Source organism: Nicotiana attenuata, chromosome 10 (assembly GCF_001879085.1).
Source record: "Nicotiana attenuata strain UT chromosome 10, NIATTr2, whole genome shotgun sequence".
Classification (NCBI taxonomy): domain Eukaryota; kingdom Viridiplantae; phylum Streptophyta; class Magnoliopsida; order Solanales; family Solanaceae; genus Nicotiana; species Nicotiana attenuata.
This window is the reverse complement of record NC_031998.1, coordinates 38,794,783-38,810,734: the sequence shown is the minus strand read 5'-3', so window position 1 is coordinate 38,810,734 and position 15,952 is coordinate 38,794,783. Positions and strand designations below refer to the sequence as shown.

General features: G+C 35.2%; 1 protein-coding gene across 1 annotated transcript; it reads left to right on the top strand.

Moving 5' to 3' along the window:
* LOC109233724 lies at positions 10,372–10,947 on the top strand. The gene has a single exon (XM_019399590.1). It carries the CDS (start codon positions 10,372–10,374, stop codon positions 10,945–10,947), a length of 576 nt encoding a protein of 191 aa, XP_019255135.1.

Sequence of the window (15,952 nt, the reverse complement as noted above, 5' to 3'; positions counted from 1 at the left end):
ACTCACGTGCCAATAGAGCCATTTTCACATAGAAGGCAAGTAACAAGGGTGTGCATCTACACTTAACAATATCAAGAAAACTGTTATATGATAAGGGTGCTCAACTACGTGTATGCTTGTGCAAGTGTCCTAACATAGACCATACCAGCAAATAAGCATAAGGAAAAGAACGGACAGCACATAGAATGTTTTCTCACAACTTTCACAAGATAAAGCTCACACAGGTAAGTGTACCACGACACAGATATCAACAACAAGAATGCTCCCAGGCCATCACAAATCATCACAATCAATCCCGGATATAGCTCACCTTGTCTCGCCACGTGTGCAATAGTAAAGTAAATGCCCGTCTTGTCTTGACACACGTGCATAATAATATTCCCACCTTGGCTCGCCACATGCGCAACCCACATATATATCCCACCTTGTCACGCCGTATGTACAAATATCAATAGTAACAACAGCATGGCAGAAACCTCGTGCAACCCCATAACAACAACCGCATGGTAGAAACCTCGTGCATCACAATGTCAACAACCGCACGGTACAAACCTCATACATCACCACAACAAGTACAACAGCAACAATGACAATAATACAAAGAACGACAAGTAATCAACTCGAAAACTTTAATTCACAAAGAAATGGTAGAACCAGTTCACAAGGAATAACCACAGCAAAGAATGCTAGGCGCAAAGAGAACAGATCAACAAGGAAAAAATAATATGTGGCAACGATCCCACAATATACGATTCAATAACAAGGAAGATAACACGGGTCAAATAATTCCCAATAAAGACAAGTCAATTAAGATATGGGATATCTAAATTTCTTTTAGATTGAGCCATTACGAAGGTTATTCAACAATTCAATTAACGATAAGCGGCGGAAAGATAATCATAACCTTGTTTAAGACTAAACAATTATAGGATGAGATAATAATAATTTCAAATAAAGATAAGCAGTTAGGAAAATATAGCATGACAACAGAAGAGGTAAAACCTTCAGTTAAATCAAATAAGAATCAAATAGGCAATAAGGGTGAATCCTAAAGCAGTTAATTCTAATTAAGGCATGTAGAGGTGAAACTAGTAAATAGGAACTCAATCATAGCAGAAACAACTTCATATTCAGTGAATATAAGGACCTAAGAACCCTAAAAGGCCAACTTTCCACAAATAAGTCCGAGCACGCACTCGCCACCTCGCGTACTCGGACTACAATTAGCATAGAAGACTCAAATCCTAAGGAAAAATCCGCCACACAAGGTTAGGCAAGATACTTACCTCAAAGAAGACAAATCGATACTCAAAAATGAACTTCTCAGGTGAAATGACCTCCGGGCGGCTCAAATTTAACCAAAATAACTTCAAAGAACAAATAAAACTCATAAGAAACTATTCTGGATCATAAAGCCTCAATTTTTATCAAAATCTAAAAATCGATCCAAAAGTCGACCCTCGGGCCCGCACCTCGAAACCCGAAAAATTTCACAAAACCCGAACACCCATACCGATATGAGTTCAACCATACAAAAATTATCAAATTCCGATGCCATTTCATCTCTCAAATCATGATTTTTCATTTTGGAAATTTTCTTCAAAAACCACCATTTTCCTCAACTCAAAGCACAAATTAAATAATAAAAAATAAAGATAAAATCATGGAATATGTTAAATTCTAGGTGAAGAACACTTACCCAATCGATTTTCTTGAAACCCCCACAAATAATTGCTCAAAACCGAGCTCTACAGGTCAAAATATGATGAAAATGGCCTAACCCTCAATCTGGAAAACTTATATTCTACCCAGGTCTGAAAGCATCGCGAACGCGGTGGAAAGGTAGCGTTCGCGGAGAAGAAAATTGAGGCTTCCAAGAAAGACCCTTCGCGAACGCGAGTGAAGGGACATGAAAAGGAACAGAAGCTTTCGTGAACGCGGGAAAAATGACGCGAACGCGAAGAAGAAATAGCCACCAGCCCCCAGCTCCTAATTTCTACTACGCGAACGCGAAGAAGGGGAAAGGCAGACCTTCGTGAACGCAAGGGGAACTTCGTGATCGCGAAGAAGAATACCAGAAGACAGAAACAACAGTTCAAAACAGGAGGAAAATGACCCGTAGCCCACCCGGAACACACCCAAGGCCCCCGAGACCCCGTCTAAACACACAAACAAGTTCTATAACTTAACACGGACTCGCTCGAGGTCTCAAATCACATCAAACAACGCCAAAAATGCAAACCGCGCCATGAATCGAACTTATGAACTTTCAAATCTTCCAACTTCTAAAACTCACGCCGAAACCTATCAAATGAACCCGGAACGATGCCAAATTTTGAAGACAAGTCCCAAATGACAAGACGGAGCTGTTCTAACGCTCGGAATCACATTCCAACCCCGATATCACAAAAGTCAACTATGGGTCAAACTTCTCCATTTCCAAACTTCAACTTTTTCCAACTTCCGCCGAAATGCCTCAAATTACCCTGCGGACCTCCAAATCTGAATTCGGACGCACGCCTAACTCCCAAATCTCCATACGAAGCTGTTGAAATCATCCAAACCCTATTCCGGAGCCGTTTACATAAAAGTCAAATTTCGGTCAAATTTTCACCGCTTAAGCTTCCAAGACTAGAATCCTTCTTCCAGTTCGACTCTGAATCATCCGATAACTATACTCGACCATGCACGCAAGTCGATACACATAATACGAAGCTGCTCAAGACCTTATGCCGCTGAACGGAACTTAAATTCTCAAAATGACCGGTCGGGTCATTACAGTTTGAAACCTAGTGATGCCATAATGAACATCATGTGGTGCAAAAAATGTTTGATTCTATGAAAAGAAAAAATAAGTTAATAAAACATGTTTAAAGACAAAAAACAAACATAAGAACAATACTTCTACAATTTATCTACAGACAAAATGACAGTAATACATTGCAGACAATTAAATGACAAATTAAAAAATAAATAAAATAATTAAACTACAATGTAACTACAAAAAACTGAAAATCCTCTGTTTAGAACAAGAAAACTACAAAGTAACCTACATTTAAAATAATGGGGGGAAAACTAACTACTAGACATAATATCTACAATTTATTTACAGAAAATACAATTAATATCTACAAAGAGAGCAAAAATTAACCATAAACAAACTAAGTCATGCAATACATACCCTAACAAAATTATTTTAAATATTATACAACAAATATATAATTCCAAAAATATTTAGAACAATTAATAAACAACAAGATATATACACAATGTAGACAAAATTTCTACAATAAAGGAACAACAAAAAAGTAGGTATCAATGAGCATGAAAACAACTTTTTAGCTAAAAATAAAAAACAAATATTGTAATTACTACAATTTTATCTTGTCTAAAGACTGTTGGGGGTATGTTTTTAGGAGATTTTTTAACCTTCTTCCTTTTTGAAGGTTTGCCAGCAGATTTTTTTTTTTTTTTTTTTTTTTTTTTTTGCAGATTTGGGAATCACTTCTTCTTCCACGAAAACGTCATCACCAACGATTTATTTGCCCTTCCATTTTACTGATTTAGTAGATGACGATTCTTCAGTAGCATCTCTGTCATGCTTGATTTTTTTTCGCGCCTCTGCCCTAGCTTCACGAGGGGTAAGCAGGGACTTTCTCTCTGGTGTTGCATGTCGGGATTTCACTAATTTTTTGGGTGAATCCTGTGAGTAAGCACCCAAATCAAATGTAGGAATTTCACCATCAGTAGTTTTTTTAGGGATTTTCCTCGGAATTCCTTTCTTCTTCATAGAAAGGGAAGGAATTATTGATGAACTACGGATCTCGTAAGGATTTTGAGAGAGAAATCAGGAAATTTGAGAGAGAAAATAGAAAAGCTTTTTGAACAAATATGGAAGCAAAGCATAAATAGAGGGAGAGATGTTCAGAAGCGGGGGGGGGGAGGGATGTTCGGCTATAATTTCGTATTTTAGTACATTAATTACCTTACATTTTAAGTGCTTTAATGCTAAACTATATTATATTTGTGCTTAATAGAGTTTATTTTATGTGTAGGTATCGACTAGAATCCTTCTTCCAGTTCGACTATGAATCATCCGGTAACTATACTCGACCACGCACGCAAGTCGATACACATAATACGAAGCTGCTCAAGACCTTATGCCGCTGAACGGAACTTAAATTCTCAAAATGACCGGTCGGGTCATTACAGTTTGAAACCTAGTGATGCCATAATGAACATCATGTGGTGCAAAAAATGTTTGATTCTATGAAAAGAAAAAATAAGTTAATAAAACATGTTTAAAGACAAAAAACAAACATAAGAACAATACTTCTACAATTTATCTACAGACAAAATGACAGTAATACATTGCAGACAATTAAATGACAAATTAAAAAATAAATAAAATAATTAAACTACAATGTAACTACAAAAAACTGAAAATCCTCTGTTTAGAACAAGAAAACTACAAAGTAACCTACATTTAAAATAGTGGGGGGAAAACTAACTACTAGACATAATATCTACAATTTATTTACAGAAAATACAATTAATATCTACAAAGAGAGCAAAAATTAACCATAAACAAACTAAGTCATGCAATACATACCCTAACAAAATTATTTTAAATATTATACAACAAATATATAATTCCAAAAATATTTAGAACAATTAATAAACAACAAGATATATACACAATGTAGACAAAATTTCTACAATAAAGGAACAACAAAAAAGTAGGTATCAATGAGCATGAAAACAACTTTTTAGCTAAAAATAAAAAACAAATATTGTAATTACTACAATTTTATCTTGTCTAAAGACTGTTGGGGGTATGTTTTTAGGAGATTTTTAACCTTCTTCCTTTTTGAAGGTTTGCCAGCAGTAGTTTTTTTTTTTTTTTTTTTGCAGATTTGGGAATCACTTCTTCTTCCACGAAAACGTCATCACCAACGATTTATTTGCCCTTCCATTTTACTGATTTAGTAGATGACGATTCTTCAGTAGCATCTCTGTCATGCTTGATTTTTTTTTCGCGCCTCTGCCCTAGCTTCACGAGGGGTAAGCAGGGACTTTCTCTCTGGTGTTGCATGTCGGGATTTCACTAATTTTTTGGGTGAATCCTGTGAGTAAGCACCCAAATCAAATGTAGGAATTTCACCATCAGTAGTTTTTTTAGGGATTTTCCTCGGAATTCCTTTCTTCTTCATAGAAAGGGAAGGAATTATTGATGAACTACGGATCTCGTAAGGATTTTGAGAGAGAAATCAGGAAATTTGAGAGAGAAAATAGAAAAGCTTTTTGAACAAATATGGAAGCAAAGCATAAATAGAGGGAGAGATGTTCAGAAGCGGGGGGGGGGGGGGGGGGGTATTGTTCGGCTATAATTTCGTATTTTAGTACATTAATTACCTTACATTTTAAGTGCTTTAATGCTTAACTATATTATATTTGTGCTTAATAGAGTTTATTTTATGTGTAGGTACGTTGAAGATGAAATTAGGAACAAAATAGAGATTTTATGTGTATTTTATGCACTACATGAATAACTCATGGTTATGTCCATGCAGTTGAACACAAAAGAAAACAAGTAAAAATCAAAAGAAGCAAAAGGACAACAAATGAATTGGATTGAAAAGAGAAGAAAAAACGTGAATGGGAAAGTAGGCAGAAGAAATCAAAATTCAAAGCAAAGCAAAGAAGCAGGCGACGCAAGCAAAGTTTCTCGCATTTCAGCTCGCGTCGCCAGGCCTAACGCAAGGTGGAGCGTGCGGTGAAGCTCGCGAGGCGAGGTCTACAGCGAGGTGTTCGCGTGTTCCGAGTTTTTAAGGCCTATTTTGGTTCTTATTTGGTTTTGGACTTGGTTATTTCGTCTAAGCCTTTACCCTACACATATAAATAGTCATTAAATACCAATTTTGAAGGAGACCAAGATTAAACACAATTTTTACTGGAGATTCGACCTAAGGAGGCAAGAACACACTAGGAGCAAGGCGGAGATTCTTCTACGAGTTTTTCACTTCCTTCTTCCTATTTCCATTATTGGTTATGAATTCTAGTATTATAGTTATGCATACTATTATGAATAGCTAATTTGTTATCTAGGGTTTTGATGGAACCTATTGGAGGATGATTTTCCTGTTACGTTAATATAGATTTGTTGCAACTTTTTCTCTATTTGTTCAACTACGTTTATATTGTGGTTGGTTGAAGAGCTCTCAATCGACTGTGCCTATTTAGTGGGTACTACTCAGGAGAAACTGCATATTTAGGTAGTTGTTGAACAACATCACTCCTAATGTATATGAGGGATTAATACGGAGGGTTTAAAGGTGGGATTAGGGATAACGAAACCTTGGTGCGATCCGAGTGAGCCGTACTTAATGCCAGCTAGCGTAATTCAGGAGAAAATCTCTAGTAAATTGTGGTAGTTACTCGGGAGAGAATTACAACACTCAGAGCGCTCATGATCGGTAGAGAAAACTTAGACAAATTTATAGAAAACGTAGCGGAAAGGATTCCGACAATATGGGAAATCATAACTCTAGACCTCCTTAATCTTGTCTCCAATCGTTATCCTTGTTAATTGACAGTTTTACTGCTTTCTAGTATTTGTTAGTTAATTAGATAAAAATAATATTATAATTAGGAAATTGTTTGGACTTGTGTTTCTTAGTGATATTGAATAACTGTAGCTAAGCCTTAGTTCTCTGTGGGATTCGACTCCGCACTTGTAAACCGGAATATATTTGCAACGATCGCTTAGTCCTTTTTATAAGGCATAGTTGGGCGTGATCAAATTTTGGCGTCGTTGCCGGGGAACGAATTGTGTAGCTGTAGGTGTAAATATTGCTAGGTCTCAAGTTTGAACTTTTATTTTTATTTTTTTTGTATTTGATTTTTTTATTTTTATTTTACTTGTTGATTTTAAAAACATGGCATCTTGGAATTATGAGAGTTTTGATGTTGGTAACTCTACTTTTAATCCTCTTTATTCATATTGTGAAGAAAGTCACCCATGGAAAAATTATCAAAATATTTCCGAGAGCAAGTTATGTGCACCAACTCAATCTTATGTAGGGAATGTGTGTGATATGTGTGGTGGTCAAGATGGTCACTTTCATGGTTGTGCTTATATTTCTTATCTTCCCCCAACCCCTTACTATGATGTTTTTACTTTTTCTGGTGAAGTTAATAAGAACAAAGAACCTAGGGAAGCTGACCTGAAGGAGATCAAAGATATGTTAAAGCTGACCAAGGATATGTTAAAGTGCCTTGTGGAACAAAATAGTAAAAGATAGTTGCAGATAGAAAGACAAGAGGAAACTATTCACAACTTGAAAGTTCAAGTGAGTCAACTGGTTGAACATTTTAATGCTCAACAAGCCAATATTGTGAATAGTATCCAAGAAGAGCGTGAATTAGATACAGAAATTAAGGTGCTAGTGGAGAAGGCCAGAGTAGAACACCAACAATCAATCGAACTAGATTTTGAGGATATCGATGTTGTAGAAGAGATACTAGAGTCAACCAAGGATATTGAGGATACATATTTAGTTGACTCTAGTGTCATTGGTATTGAGGATGTTGACAATCCCAATGTTCATGTAGTTGAGCGCATTGGTCCACACTCCAAGCATTTTTCCACATTGTGTTTGGATGATGATATGGAAATAGAGTCGTCTAAGCCAATTGAGGAGACAAGGGATTAGGAACAAGGTACCTACATTCTGGAATTTTTCTTGCCATAAAATTAGGATTACACACCTCTTGTAAAGGCCAAGAAGTGCAGAATGCTATATTGGTTGCTTGGGCCAGTTAGATTTGTTCCTCCACCCCTGGAGCATAGCCGAAAACTTGATGCCAAATTGGGGGTTCAATTCATAAGCTCGAGGTGGAGGCAAAAAGTGACTCGCGTCGTGCCGCGACGTTAAATCAAGCGCTTGTTGGGAAGCAACCCAGCTTTACTGCTTTCATTTTTTTTATTTTTTTTATTGTATTATTTTAGTAGTGTCGATTTTTGATTTTCTAGGAGCATAAAAAGCAAAGTTATTGGAAGGATGCAACAGCAAGCCAGATGGTTGGAACTAAGAGTGAGGTACCCGCACGAAGGATCAGGTCTGGGAGAAGTCTAAGTACCCATGAGCTATTAGTGCTTCGGCCTTTGGCCTATTTATGGTGTGCATTGGGAAGAATGCACAATTTTAAGTGTGGGGTGAGGAGATTTTCTGGGTGACTTTCTATGCTACTTTAGTTGTGTTAGTTTAATTGAATAATGTTTTTTTTTAAAAAGACTGAACTTTTCCCAAAGATGGATCTATTAGATAATTTTCTTGAGGGATTTAAGTCTAAAGAGAAAAAAGGATTTTCTTTGTAGGTAGGTAGTGTAGTAATTCCCCCTTGGTTTTTCTTTGTGTCGCGGTTCTTTTCTGAGGGTTTTGTTTGAACCGGGCGTAATTAGTTTTATTTCTTTTAGGAGTAGGAGCCAGTGAGAGATGAATTGGATTGCAGCGATATCTCTTAACTTTATTATGCCTTGAGAATAGTGAGTCCTTTGGTTGTGACGCTTAGGCTCAGTTTTTGACTCTTGTATAAGTACCTTAAATTGTATGATTTTAACTTTGCTTAACTGCTTTGACTAGAGTGTCTTGATGAATCCAATCCTGAGTGAGTTATATGACATGTGTGTGTGAGGTTTGGATATTATTCTGTGCATTGCATTTGATGCCTAGAACTTGTCCCGTGCGTTTGCAAAGCGAAATAGTAGTTTTGTTCAGTCTTGAAAGTAATATAGGCATTTCTTTATTAAGCCAGATATGTATAGTTTACATCGTAGTTAACCCCTTTGAGCCTGTAATCCTGTTTCTTTGGCAACCACATTGCAAGCCTTACCCATTTGTTTGAATTAACCATCTATTTGAACCTTTTAACATTTCATGAATACTTTAATTGTTATGAACTTTGTAAAGGTTAAAGTGTGGGGTGGTTGGTGTGGCTTTTGAGTGGAACTAATGAAATAAGGAGAAAGGTGCACTGTTTTGAAAAAGTAAGAGCCACTTGAATTGAAAAAGAAAAAAAATAAAAAAATAGTTGTATTGCTGTGAAAAAAATATATTCCTTGATAAGTGTTGACTCTCAATGTAATTGTGCTTAAAGAAGTATGGAGTTAATATATATTAATGTGAAGGTGGAGTTATGGTTTGACATAAATATGGGTTTGAATGTTAAAGTATATGTATTAAAGTGCTTAGGTGTAGTCACTCTTATATCCAAATGTATTCAACCCGACCCGCAGCCTACATTACAACCAATTAAAGTCCTACTTGATCCTAGACTGAATGAGCTTGATTAGTAGAGTAGTACACTACGGGCAAGCCTATGGTGCATCTTTTGTAGCATATTAATGTTATTTCTGTGAGTGAGTGAATTCTTTCTATCTTGAGTTCCTAATTGTTCTTAATTTTTATTGTGTGTGGAACTACTCTCTTTTGTTGTGTGAGGGCACGTGATTCATGATGGAAAGGTAATGTCATTGACCTCTATGTTAGAGTAAGTGAGTGAGTGGTGAATAATGCATGGTACTTGTGAGTCAAATCTTGAGGTGAAGATGTTACACCCTTGTGCTTAGTCTATTTTAAAGATTCTTGGTGTGATAAGTTAGGAGAATTGCTTAAAAAGGTCGTGTCAATAAGTGTAGTTTGATTGCTCGAGGACGAGCAACATTTAAGTGTGGAGGTGTGATGCTCGGCTATAATTCCATAATTTAGTACATTAGTTACCTTACATTTTAAGTGCTTTAATGCTAAACTATACTATATTTTGAAAGATAGTTTGTCATATATGTTGGAAAAGTGGGCTTGTCCCACATCGGTGGTGCAAGGCCACTTTGTGTGCCTTTTAAGTCCTTGTCCTTTTATATGTTTAATTTAGAACACATACTCTTATATGTGTGCAAATACATATATATTATATATTATATATATTAATATCAAAGACTTGGACTTGGACTTGGGGCACGGGCCGGGTCGGACCTAAAATAAATATTTTATTTTTATTTATTTCTACAACTAAATCTGTTTTATTTTAAATTTATTTGAATAAACAGATGCGTCTTTTTATGAAAGAACACATCTTTTTGAAAAGGTCCGATGGTTGCCTATAAATAGAAGTTCTTCCAACAAAGTGGATATAGAAAAAAATCTGCAGTATATTCTTGGCTTGTTGTATCCCGAAGAAGATTGTTTGTATTTCCCCAATTTGTATACGGGCAATATCTTCTTTAAGGAAAGTCGTTCTCACGCCTCAAGCCTTCTTCAATTTCATTTTCAATTATTATTTTTCTAACAATCTTAAAGAAGATAATCTGCTATGGAGAACATTCTGTCCGCTGTTGAAAATCCAAAAGAGTTCATCAAACTCGACCGTTTTGATGGATCAAACTTTACTCGCCGGAAGGACAAGATGATTTTCCTACTGACTGCTCTGAAGATTTTATATGTTCTTGATCCGCAATTGACTGCTTTGCCAGAACCCACTGCAGAAGATTCTGATGAAGTGAAAGCAACAAGGAAGAAACGGGAAGATGATGAACTGCTGTGTCGGGGACATATTCTGAATACATTAACAGATCGTCTCTATGATCTGTATCAAAATTTGAAGTCTCCAAGGGAAATCTGGACGGCATTGCAAAGTGCTTATGAAAGCGAGAAACGAGGTATTGATAAATTTCTATCTTTAAAGTACTTCGAATTTAAAATGGTTGATACAAAGCCCATCATGGATCAGATTCATGAACTGCAAATCTTAGTTTCAAAACTAACTGATCTTGAAGTTAAAATTCCTGATGCACTTCAAATCGGTGCTATACTTTCTAAACTGCCCTCTTCCTGGAATGGCTATAGAAAGAAGATCCTGCATTCTTCTGAGAAATTGACTGTGGAATAGTTTCGAACTCATTCAAATTGAAAGTGAGAATCGAATTCGTGATACTTTTATGCAACCTTCGAGTTCCACAGTTAATAATGTTAGTCAGAATAATAATGGAGATGGAAACAAAAATCTAAAAGTTTCAAATAAGCCTCAATTTAAAAAGAGGAATACTTTGAAATGTCATCATTGTGGAAAGAAAGGCCACAAGATCCGTGATTGCAGGTTTAAGAAAGCAGGAATTAACTTTAACCATGGAAATTCTGGAAACTCGGGAAGGTCTGAAAAGGCAAAAGCAAACACGGTTGAAAGTTCTTCACAAGGCTTGGTTGCAATGGTTTATGTAGTACCATGCAATATGGTTACAGAATTAAACATGATTTCTGCTGCTGTTAAGAGTCAAGTCTGGTGGTTGGATTCGGGTGCCACCATTCATGTCTGTTATGAGAAGAATATGTTCAAGACTTATGCAGAAGTGAAAGAACCCGAGAAGGTTCTCATGGGAAATCATATGACTGCAGATGTTGCAGGAAAAGGAAGTGTTGAGATCAATTTCACTTCTGGGCAGAAGCTAACATTGCTAAATGTGTACCATGTTCCTGACATGAAGAAGAACTTGATGTCTGCTAGTTTGCTGTCTAAGAGAGGCTTCAAGATAGTCATAGAATCTGATCATGTATAGTATCTAAGAATGGTCTATTTGTTGCAAAGGGATACACTTGTGATGGAATGTTCAAACTTAGTATTAATGCAATAAACTATGTTTCTGCTTATATTGTTGAGTCCAATTCTTATTTATGGCATGCTAGATTAGGACATTTAAATTTTGGTTCGTTAAATTATATGTCCAAAAATGGATATATTTCTTGCAAGCATGATAATGTGAAAAAATGTGAAATATGTATACAAGCAAAAATGACTAAGAAACCTTTTCGTAAAACTGAAAGATTTAGTGAATTGTTACACTTAGTACATTCTGATATATGTGAACTAAATGGAAAGTTAACCAGAGGAGGCAAGAGATATTTTATTACTTTTATAGATGATTATTCTAGATTCACATATGTTTACTTGCTTAGAACAAAAGATGAAGCATTTCAGAAGTTTAAAGAATATAAATCTGTTGTGGAAAATCAAAAGAATACTAAGATTAAGATTCTTCGTAGTGATAGAGGTGGAGAATATTTTTCCTCCGAATTTAATAAGTTTTGTGAAGAGAATGGTTTGATACATCAAACAAGTGCTCCGTATACACCACAACAAAATGGTTTGGCTGAAAGAAAAAATAGAACTTTAGTTGATATGATTAATGCTATGTTAATGAATGCACATTTACCACATAATTTATGGGGTGAAGCACTTTTAACAGCTTGTCACATATTAAATAGAGTGCCTTCAAAAAGCTTACATGTTTCACCATATGAACTTTGGAATAATAGAAAACCTAATTTAGATTATTTTAAAGTGTGGGGGTGTATATCATTCTATAGAGTTCATGATCACCAAAGAACAAAACTAGGTCCTAGAGGAATTAAAAGTGTTTTTGTTGGATATGCTCAAAATTCTAAGGCATATGGATTGTTGGATCTAGAATCTAATGTTATAATAGAATCTATTCAAGTTGAATTTATTGAAAATAAATTTTTAGATAACACAGTTGATGAGGAAATGACTGAATCAAATGAAAGTGATAATAATGCATATAGATTGTCACATTCCGAAATTACTACAAGTAAAAAGAAAAGTGACAATATACAAATAGAACTAAGAAAGAGTCAAAGAATAAGGAAAGAAAAATGTCGTAGTTCTGATTTTATCTCTTCACAGTCCTTAGTCTTTCTTGTAGAAGGAGATAGAAAAAATATCTGTAATCAAATTCTTATCTTGCTAAATGTTGAAGAAGACCCGAAGACATTTCAAGAACCTATGGCTTCTCGAGATGTTGCCTTCTGGAAAGAGGCTATTAATGATGAAATGGATTCAATAATGTCCGACAATACTTGGGTTTTAGTTGATCTTCCAAATGGATCAAAACCCATAGGTTGTAAATGGGTCTTTTGGAGGAAGTATAATACAGACGGTTCTATCCAAACCTTCAAAGCAAGATTAGTTGCAAAAGGTTTCACTCAAAAAGAAGGCATAGACTATTTTGACACTTATGCTCCTGTAGCAAGAATAACGTCCATTAGAGTGCTTTTATCGTTGTCTTCTATATATAACTTGTATGTGCATCAAATGGATGTTAAAATGGCCTTTTTAAACGGAAACCTTAGTGAAGAGATTTATATGCAACAACCTGAAGGTTTTGTTCTTCCAGGAAATGAGAAGAAAGTATGTAAATTGATAAAGTCTCTCTATGGTTTGAAACAAGCACCTAAACAATGGCATGAAAGGTTTGATAATGTAGTACTTTCAAATGGATTCATACATAATCATGCCGACAAAGGTATTTACTCCAAGTTCACAAAAGAATACGGAGTTATCATTTGTTTATATGTTGATGACATGCTAATTACTGAAACCAAGAAGTATCTAACTTCAGTTTTTAAGATGAAAGACTTAAATGAAGTAGATACTATTCTAGGCATAAAGGTGAAAAGAGAGAACAAAAGAATGGCTTTATCACAATCGCATTATATTGATAAGATCGTTGCTAAGTTTAGTCATTTAGGCATAAAGGAGTTTAATACTCCTTATGACTCTAGTATCAAGCTAACTGAAAATACTGGAAGAGCAATAGCCCAATTAGAGTATGCAAGTGCAATAGGTAGTATGATGTATGCAATGCATTGTACAAGACCTGATATAGCATTTGCTGTTTGTAAACTTTCAAGGTTTACTAGTAATCCAAGTAATGATCATTGGAAAGCAATAACTAGAGTACTTGGATATTTAAAATATACAAAACATTTGGGCATTTGCTATAATGGTTTTCCCACTGTTTTAGAGGGATATTCTGATGCAAGTTGGATTACCAGTGTTAATGATAATAAATCCACTTCAGGATGGATATTTACTTTGGGAGGTGGTGCCATTAGTTGGGCATCCAAGAAACAAACTTGTATTTCTCATTCTACAATGGAATCTGAATTCATAGCATTAGCAGCTGCTGGGAAAGAAGCAGAATGGTTGAGGAACATGTTATTAGATATAAAGTTGTGGCCACAACCTATGCCAGCCATTTCTGTATTTTGTGATAGTGAGACTACCATGTGTGTGGCTCACAATAAGATATATAATGGGAAATCAAGACATATAAGCCTGAGGCACGCTTATATAAGAGAATTAGTCACAAACGGGACTATAACTATTGTGTATGTGAGATCGAATAAGAATTTGGCAGATCCACTTACCAAACCATTGACGAGAAATGTAGTACAACAAACTTGTGAAGGAATGGGACTAAAACCTCTAAATTGAATACAAGCGACAGGAACCCAACTTTGAGTTAGTATACACTCTAACAAAATAAGTTCAATGAGGTAATAACAAGTTGTTTTGTATTGCTTAAGCACTGATCTCCTTTCGGAGCCTTAATTCCAATGTACTACGTATTGTTATGGGAGGAGTCAAGAAGTTGTTAAATATCTGAAATAACTAGGGAAAAATAACAAACTTCATGGTGCAAACTGTTACACGAAGAGGTTGAATTAAATCTTAATGAAATTAGTAAATGTTTGTAGTAACAGGAACATTGTAGCTAATTTCACCTATATGAATATTGAAGTGGTGCCGCTTCAAGCAAGGTTTAAGGGGTTGATCTTGTAAATATTCATGAAGTCAGGATGAGCACATGGACATAAACGTGCTAAAGCAAATACTGGATTTTCTTAGCCACTGTATAATATTGTGCGTGTGATATTTTCATTTTTGACACAAGGAGTTGTGGTTCAAACCTTTTAAGGTACCAATAACTTCGTCAAGACTTTAAGATATTTACACTAATGGAAAGTTCAAATCAAAATAAGATACTCTCCAATATGCGTAATATTATGAGAAATCTAACAAACTAGTAGGGGATTGAAAGATAGTTTGTTATATATGTTGGAAAAGTGGGTTGTCCCACATCGGTGGTGCAAGGCCACTTTGTGTGCCTTTTAAGTCCTTGTCCTTTTATGTGTTTAATTTAGAACACATACGCTTATATGTGTGCAAATACATATATATTATATATTATATATATTAATATCAAAGACTTGGACTTGGAATAGGGGCTTGGGCATGGGCCGGGTCGGACCTAAAATAAATATTTTATTTTTATTTATTTCTACAATTAAATCTGTTTTATTTTAAATTTATTTGAATAAACAGATGCGTCTTTTTATGAAAGAACACATCTTTTTGAAAAGGTCCGATGGTTGCCTATAAATAGAAGCTCTTCCAACAAAGTGGATATAGAAAAAATCTGCAGTATATTCTTGGCTTGTTGTATCCTGAAGAAGATTGTTTGTATTTCCCCAATTTGTATACGGGCAATATCTTCTTTAAGAAAGTCGTTCTCACGCCTCAAGCCTTCTTCAATTTCGTTTTTGATTATTATTTTTCTAACACATGGGTTATTCTTTGACGACGATTTTTTTATATACCTTTTAAATATTTGAAATTGTTCATTATTGTGATTTATAGCATTTTTTTATACAGTTTTTAAATATATAAATTTTATTTAAAAAAACTAAAAGATTCTTGTAGACAATTAAAATTTTATTGAATTTAAATTCATAATGAAATTTGGATTTAATCTCAATTAAAAGTATTTTATGCCAAATAAATATTATGGGCTGATATAATTGGATTAATTATGTAAATCCAACACGTATGGGTTAAATAAAGAAGTCCAAATTTATTGGGCTAGCCCATTTAATTGGGCTACAAGTAATGAGCCCACTTCATTAAGCGCAAGATGTCATCTTCCTAGAGGCCTCGTTTGGTGCCACGTGTCAAATGACGTGGCACGACAAGTCAAGCAGAAGAGCCAATAGGACCATGCCACGCGTCAAAATGACAAGGCATGCCTAGTCACACT